The sequence below is a fragment of the Nyctereutes procyonoides genome, unplaced genomic scaffold, assembly GCF_905146905.1.
Source record: "Nyctereutes procyonoides isolate TBG_1078 unplaced genomic scaffold, NYPRO_anot_genome, whole genome shotgun sequence".
Classification (NCBI taxonomy): domain Eukaryota; kingdom Metazoa; phylum Chordata; class Mammalia; order Carnivora; family Canidae; genus Nyctereutes; species Nyctereutes procyonoides.
The window spans coordinates 38,521,879-38,529,996 of record NW_026575146.1 but is presented as its reverse complement, the minus strand read 5'-3'; the positions used below and the strand labels follow the sequence as shown (position 1 = coordinate 38,529,996).

Here is an 8,118-nt window from a genome sequence, read left to right as displayed (position 1 = left end):
TATTTTCTTAGGGGTATTTTTCTCTTCTTTCTTTCTTTCTTTCTTTCTTTCTTTCTTTCTTTCTTCTTTCTTTCTTTCTTTCTTTCTTTCTTTCTTTCTTTCTTTCTTTCTTCTTTCTCCTTCCTTCCTTCCTTCCTTCCTTCCTTCCTTCCTTCCTTCTCTTTTTTTATTTTCAGGAGAAGAGCAGAGGGAGAGGGAAAGGGAGAGAATCCCAAGCAGGTTCCACGCCCAGTGAGGGAGCCTCAGGAGGGCCTCCATCTCACAAGCTAGAGATCATGACCTGAGCAAAAATCGAGAGTCAGTCGCTTAACCAATTGAGCTACCCAGGTGCCCTTTAAGGGTATTTTCTACAATATGTCTTCTAAGTAATAGAAAAGAACAAATGTATATTTTTATTTTGTTCCTTAAATTCTCAATTATATAAATTAATTTTTAATGTATATAGAGTTTCTCTTCATTTAAAACATTTTCATACACTGTCATTAAATCCTGACATTAATTGTAAAGTAAAAATCATTGATGTCAAAGTCATTAAAGCAAATTTCTTAAATTAAATCTTTAAAAAAAGTACTTTGGATACTTAGGAACATAATGCGGAGTGGGGAGGAAAAAGCACTTTCTACATTGTGCCTTTCCTTCTTTTATTAAGCCAGGATTTTCTGTAAGGAACTTGTTTCTGTTGGCTTTGAGAAAAGCACAAGAGGGAAGAATCTGTGATGGCGGGGAGACGGGAGAGGAGCATTACAAAAGGCCCTGCCTTCCTTGGACACCCATTCCGTGTGACCACTTTCTTTCCAGGGATTTAGGTCTTGCCCATCAAGTCCCTGATTTTGGAGTTTGCCAGTCCTCTCCAGATTCTTCCATAACCCAGAGGCACCCCATCCTGAAACCGTGATGACACATCTGCCTGTGGACTCTGTGTCCTCCATCTGCCCCACCTTTGCCTAGAAACAACAGGAACCACTAGACTAGATTATCTTGTCCTCCATCCTCCAGGAGATGTTCACCCCAAACTCTAGGAATAAAGGACACGTGAGGTGACACTAAAAACCCATGTGGACCTCCCCTTCAAGCTTCTTCTCAGGAGATTCCATGAATTTGGGGTATCTAGTAGGTGCAGGTCCCCAGGGAGATGCCAGGCCCTGAACCCCAACCCCTCAGTGCTGTTCCTGGTCCCCCAGTCCGATTTCCCCAGCCCTACTGAGATAGGCCCTACTAAGCTACCTTGTGGGATCAGAGTCTTGGGCTGAACTCCCAAGATACTGTGCACAGAAGTCTGAGTGAGCCTGTCATGGGGAGGGACAAGGAGTCCTCTCTGGTGGATGTTCAGAGACTGTGGCAGATCCATGTTCCAAAGATGGCCACAGCCATGTCTTCCATCACACATGCTCCTCTGCTCAGTGACCTTGCCTCTCCCCATCACCAGCTGGAGTCTCAGCTACACACCAGCATCTAGGAAGGCCCTGCCAGGGAACCCAGGAGCACGGCAGCCCAGTGGAACCTGCAGATGATACCAGCTCCCAGGAGGGACTCCCAGGGAGAGCCATCCCCCCCACCCCCCCCTCCCCCCGCCGAGCCCAGGCAGGAAATGGGAGAGATGCTTTTGTCAAGCTGCTAGGACTCCAGGAGTGGGTTTTACAGTGAGAGATAACCAGAACAGTCTGTCCACTGCTTCCCCAGGGGCACGACTGTGTCCTAAAATCCCATGCAGGCACCAGCCTCCTTGCTCCCACGTGACCTCACTCACTTCCCACCTTCTCTAGACTCACTTTCCCTTTTCTCTGGGGTTCCAACCCTGAGTCTCTGCTCAGACACTCCTCTTTTCTCCTGTCTCCCCGAGCAGCTCCTCTGGATTCATATCAGACTTCTCTTCCTCCAGCTGTTCTCAGCACCCTCCTCCCTACCCAGCACCAGCTCCTTCTGGGGGTTGGGGATGTGTCTTCCAGGGGTCATGGCTGGACCACAGTGGGTGTCACATCAACTCCTGTTGTTCCAATACAGTTTCCAGCTGGCGGAAGGGATCATGCTCAGGAGCCTTCCCCCCCCACCCCCATCTCCTATGACCTGGTAGTATGGTCTGGAAACCCACAGAACTTTACTCCAAACACCATTATTTGCCACATTAGGTCAAACAGTTGGAGATGTAAGCACCTAGGAGCGGAGGTCACGTTGAAGGGACACGTGACCCAGGACAGGGTGACATGGCCGGAGGTGCAGGGGGCTTGTGGGCTGACACCTGCTCTCCTGCTCCTCTGCTATTAACTACATACTGCTGCCTTCTCCTTATGCTTCTTGGGTGGAACCATGAGATGCTTAAACACTCAGAGAGCAAATGGAACCATGTGCTTCTTTAGCCTGTGGATGTTGACGGTCTGTCTTCTTCTAATAAATTCTGAGGTTAGGTAGCAGGTTGTGAATTAGGCCTCAGAGGATCCCTTTGGCTGCGCTCACCTGCCTCCCACCTCTGAGGTCCCAGCTCTAGTTCTGAGGCCTGGGCCCATGTCTGGGGGTTTACCCTCATCCATGATGGACCCAACACACACACACATTCCATGTCTGGTCCTTCCTCACCTGCAAAGTAGTCACGTGGTCCTCACTAGCAGGTGGGGAAGATACACTCGAAACTGGCTCTGTGACATCCATCCTGTAACTCAGCTGGGCTGTAGCCATCTGAGGTCAAATGACCATGACCTCCAACACACTTACCTACTTTGAAAACCCTATGTGTATGTTTACTTTTCTAAAATGTGAAGGTTTTTTTCCTTATTAAAATAGTGTACCTTTGTCCTTATAGATTTTTGGTCACATTTTGCTGCATTCAAAGGTTGGATCAGACATGGCCAAACCCCAGCTGACATGAGATGTGCATATTCACAACTGCAAGAGCCACAGGCCACCCAGGATTCACCTAGTGAACCATTGGCACATTCAGTTATGTCTCTAGAGCCCAATCACATTTTGACTCTATAAAAAGTTAACATATCAACATTTATCTCACTTATACTTTGAGGTTGGTTTATTTTTAAAAAGAAAACTTTTTACTTCTTTTAAAAAAAATAAAATTCAAAAGTTACTAGACAAGTCAGTCCTACAAAGGTATTTACAGCAGTAATGAGCACAGTGGTAACATTCCCTGTGTAAAATGTCACACAATCAGATCACTTGGATCTTCAATGATTCAAGTTTTTTATCCCACACAATAAGATTTGGTCAGCTTTAAAATAAAAGTCATTTCCTGGATATTCTGTCCCCAGTCAAGGTCTTCTTCATGCCATCATCTCACACCACAGGATAGCTAGCCCTGGTGGCGATTCCACAGTGGTTGTCCCGATCCTTGGCCAACAGCATGTAGCCCTGTATGCCCCAGTTTGTGCCCCAGCTGAAAGAAGACAGGGTTTTCCATTTATTACAGAGGAACACACACATTTATCTTTATGAACAATCATATCTGATACTTAGCAGTGCAGCAGAGGCCAGGACAGATTCAGGAAGAGTCAGGAGAGGCCATTCCTGTTCATGGTTGAGTTCTAACCCAGCACAAAATTCTATCCCCAAGCCTTTCAAAAAAGTGCAAAATGAGAGCTAGGAAGAGGAAACTCTTGGGGTTGGATAATTTTCCAGAAATAAGAAAATTTTCAAGTTGAGAAATGCAATGGTAGCAAAAGTATAGCAGGGTCCCAGCAAGCTTGAGACAGTATCTTACTGTTCTCATTAAATGTGTATGTATGTCTCTGCTCCCCTTAAATAGGGTAAACACTTCTGAGATCTCAGAAGTGTATTCAAGGGTTTGAGGATCTGCCTCCAAACACTAATTCTAAAAAGGATTCCCTTTTTCAATTTCAAAGATAAATATTTTTTGCTCTTTATACCTGTTCTTGACAATCCAATATTTTTTGTTATCCGATTCTGCTCCTTCAAAACCATAACCAACTACCAGAACGCCGTGATTCAGGAGTTTATTGCTGCACTTTGGATCATAATAAATGCCTGGAAAAGTAAAATTCAATGCTTAGGGGGAACATCCAAGTGACATGATAACATGTGACAGTAACCTAGCAACCACAGTAATAGGAGGCATCTCAAAATTCAGTCATGATATAAACCCAGGTAAGACTTAGATATCAGATCTTTTTGTTTAGCTAGGCTAGAGTTTTAGGATATCATCTAATATTCGCAGAAATACACATTGTCACAATCTCTTTTGTAAAGAACAGAGAAGAAGCATAAAAGACTAGTTGTTGAACCTTTGTCATTTTACCATACAATGTTAGTCTAAGGAAGTGGCAGCAAACACAAAATTACTTGAGCCAAGGGGTTCTTTCTAGGGTCAATTTCAGTAGTAAAATTCGTTGGAAATTTTCAAGGTCTAACCATTGGAAAAAAGTAAAGTAAGTTATATCAGTCAAATTATGTAAATATTTAAATATATTTGCAATGTGCTTAAAGGCATGAAGTATGGATCAAGTCATGTCAATGGTAACAACGGCCCCAAGGATCATAGGTATAGAATACATACCTTCCTGGATTCATTGATGGTAACAATGGTACCAACAATGGTAACAAAGAATCAATCTTGCTATATGTCATGCTGGCTCCTCATTTTTTCTGCCTGATTTTCTATGTAGACAAATGCTTACCTTTTTTATAGAACTGGAAGGATTGTGGGCTTGAATCCACAGCAGCTGAGACAGGCCCCACAGTTGCCACTGTGGTCATAAGGCCATCCTCCTCATTTAAGATGGGCCAGAAGGCAGTCACATTGGCAGCAGATTTCTCAGGCCTGTATTTGCAGGGTTCATTCTTTCAAAGATAAGGGGAAGGACTTGAATACTACCATCCACCTCCTGGGGAAACACGAGCTCAAGACAACTAGCGGCTGATAGATTTCCAAGTAGTTTGTTATAAAACATCTCAGGACGCAAAATGTGATTGATTGTTTTGAAGTTGAAAAATTAGCAGATATCTATTCAATGAGACACTCTTTGGGTCTAATTGTTCATAGATTTTTCACTCTGGAGATCTGTGCTGTATATGAGATGGTATTCGTGTGGCTGTGCAACAAAAAATTGGGAAGAGCTATATGGTAACCATCAAAGCAGAGAACTGTTGTGCCAAGCTAGTAAATTTTAATGACAGCTCTGAATGTTTGCAGATATAGAATCTACAATCTAAAATGAAAATTCTAAATACAGTCTCTGTTGTTACTGAATATGCTTGACTTTGATAAAAGATAAGGAACTCCATTTACCCTTGCAAGATATGGATAGGATTCCTCTGAGTCCAGGCCTCCATTGTCCTTAACATACTGGAAGGCATATTCCATCAGGCCACCACGGCAGCCCCTATTGCCTTGAGGCCAAGAACAGTCCACCAGGTTCTGCTCACTCAGTGACACAAGTTTGCCAGTTTTTCGGAACATCTGTCCTTCAAGGGCACCAGTTGCACTAAAAGCCCAACAACCAAGACACTGACCCTGTAAACAAAATTAAAAAGCTCCTAGTCCACAAAATAAATAGCAAGATTTTGACAATAGCTGTTAGATCTGAAAACTCTTTTAAGACATAGTAAACTCCATATGATTCCTCAACTTCCATAGCAAGGACACTAGTTCCTTTACTCTTGGAGAGTGACCTGCTATACAGCCCCACCTGATCCTTCACAGGAGTGACGTAGCCTTGTTCTCTCCAGTCCACAGATGAGGGGACCTCAGCAAAGAGAGGTGCTCGTTCTCTCCAGTCCACAGATGAGGGGACCTCAGCGAAGAGAGGTGCTTGGAACGCTTTTCCTTTCTTGTGCTTCTGGATTTTAAAGTCATTCAGCACCTGTTTGAATTCTTCATTGGTCTTCAAGGAAAAGGAAACAGAATGTTGACAAACATGAGATTTTTTGAAAGAATACTTAGAGGAAGCACAAAATGTTCAGCAATCCATGCCACACTCACCATGTCACCAAAGGCATTCATTGCCAGAGTGAAGCTGTGTTCCCCTTGGCTGTATTCCTGATTGTGCTGTTCAATCATTTCCATGTTCCTCTCCCACACTGTTCTCCTCCATCCTTCTTCATCCTGCAGAAAAACATATAACCCATCATCCTTATTTCTCTCTTTTTTTTTTCATCATCCTTATTTCTATTTAAAAGCATTCAGCTGCACCAAGTGGATGTGCTGACAGAGAGGAGAAGAAACCATGGCCAGCACTGGCCTGGTGCTTCTGGAAGCTGTGCTCCAGCAGCCACACAGCAGGACATGTACCCACCTCGTGCACAGAGCCAGGGCCCTGCTTACTGCCTTCGTAAGAGTGGCCTCAGGAAGCTACTCTCTGCTGCGAACTCCCCGCAGCATAGACTGTTCTCTGGGGGTCTCCCTGGACAGCTCGGATGTTACCAACCTTGTCATACAGTTTCCCGTGTGCCTCCTTCCACTGGGACCAGTGTGCATCTAAGCTCTGATCCAGTTGTGGAGCAGCTGAGGCTATTCCCAGGCAGAGGGCAGCCAGGAAGAGAGAAGGATGCATGTTCCAAAATCTAGGGATGGAAAAGAAATGAGTTTCTGATTATATCAAACCATCTAAAAAGCCATCCTTCCTTCTGATGTTAGAACCACTATAATAGAGCAAAAAGATTGCATCTATCCTCCCAAGTGTTTCCATGGAGCTGTGGAGGAAGGCTGAGGGTGTGGGAGGTGCAGGGGGCCTGCTGCCCTGAGACCTGCCCCACGACTGTCTGTGGCTTCCAGGGCATGTAGATGGCAGTGCAGGGAGTGACAGGCCCTGACTCCTGGTGTGTGGGGGTCAAGCTGCCATGTCTAGAGGGGCCAAGCTTTGGAAGAGTGCCTCCTGGGAGCTCCAAACCCCTGGTCCTTAAGACTGGTTTCCTCCATGGTTTCAGGGGTGCCCTCTCTCACTTCAGGCCTGGTCTGGGAATCTCACCTGTTGTTCAGAGCAGTTGTTTAGGCTGTCACAGATGCAGGTCAGGGGGTGTGCAGGAGGCCTGGTGGTGGGTGGGAGGCTGCCCATTTAAGCCTAGGATTTGGCCCTGCCAGCCCTGCCCCTGACACTTGCCTGTTCAACAATTGGCTGAGCTAGCCTATGGGCGGCGCCTCCATGCCCTGGAGCTCTGGAACCCCGGGGCTTGAGAAGGCTGGGTCCCTAATTGTCCCCGATGGAGCTCGTGCCTGCCTTGGTGGACCCAGGAAAGACAAGCAAGAGGACTGGGGAAAGCCCTGTGGGGTGGGGGTGGAGTCAGCCCCTATCTCACTGGGGACCCGGGTCAACTGATTACCAGGAATTTATGAGTTGGCAGGTGGCTCACGAAAGGAAGCTCACAGGGAGCCCCAAGTGGGTTTCCAGCATCACCCTGCATGTCCTTTAGTCCCAGAGTCTTTGGTTAAAATCTCCCAGAGAGCTGAGAACAGGATAGTCTAGTCTAGTGGTTCCTGTTTATTCCAAGCAGAGGTGGGGCGGGTGGAGGACCCAGAGCCCACAGGCAGGTGTGTTATCACTGTTTCAGGATGGGGTGCCTCCGGGTTATGAAGAATCTGCAGAGGACCAGCAATTCCCCAAACAGGGGATGCTCTGGGCTAGGCTCAAGTCCTTCCAAGGAACAGGACTGATGGGAGCGGTGCCCAGGGAAGGTGTGGTGTTTCTTAATGCTCCTGTCCCACCCCCACCAGGCAGAGATTCTTCTTGTCTCTCACACCTTTCTCAAAACTGACAGAAACGTGTTATTTACAGAAAAATCTGGCTTAATAAAAGGAGAAAAGGTGAAAGGTAGAAACTGCTTTTTCCTCCCCACTCTGCTCTGCATTATGGATTATTATGGTCCTCAGTGTCCAACATATATTTTTCTTGAGATTTAATTTTAAGTTTCAGAAAGACGGCTATTTTAACAAACAACAACAGCTACTAAAGTGTTTGTGAGAAGACCATGAATTTCCCCCCTGATGACCAGTTTTGCACTCCTTGGGAATACAACTCCACATGTCTGGACAGTGGTTCATGGCCTCCCTCTCCAGACCTACACCCCAGAGACACCCCAGGGTCCTCCTCGCACCTCGTCTGCAGCACTTCTCCGTTTGGGGAGGGAAGTGGTCGAAGGGATGTCGTACAGGGCTGGGAGTCC

General features: G+C 46.0%; 1 protein-coding gene across 1 annotated transcript; it reads right to left on the bottom strand.

Moving 5' to 3' along the window:
- Positions 1–3,279: 3,279 nt before the first annotated feature.
- Positions 3,280–6,512, bottom strand: LOC129500539 (procathepsin L-like). The gene is made up of 8 exons (XM_055311083.1): positions 6,387–6,512; positions 5,942–6,064; positions 5,754–5,843; positions 5,649–5,705; positions 5,249–5,473; positions 4,638–4,800; positions 3,870–3,987; positions 3,280–3,379 (listed from the first exon to the last, which is right to left on the bottom strand). The coding sequence occupies exons 1-8, from the start codon at positions 6,510–6,512 to the stop codon at positions 3,280–3,282; spliced, it is 1,002 nt and encodes a 333-aa protein (XP_055167058.1).
- Positions 6,513–8,118: the final 1,606 nt, after the last annotated feature.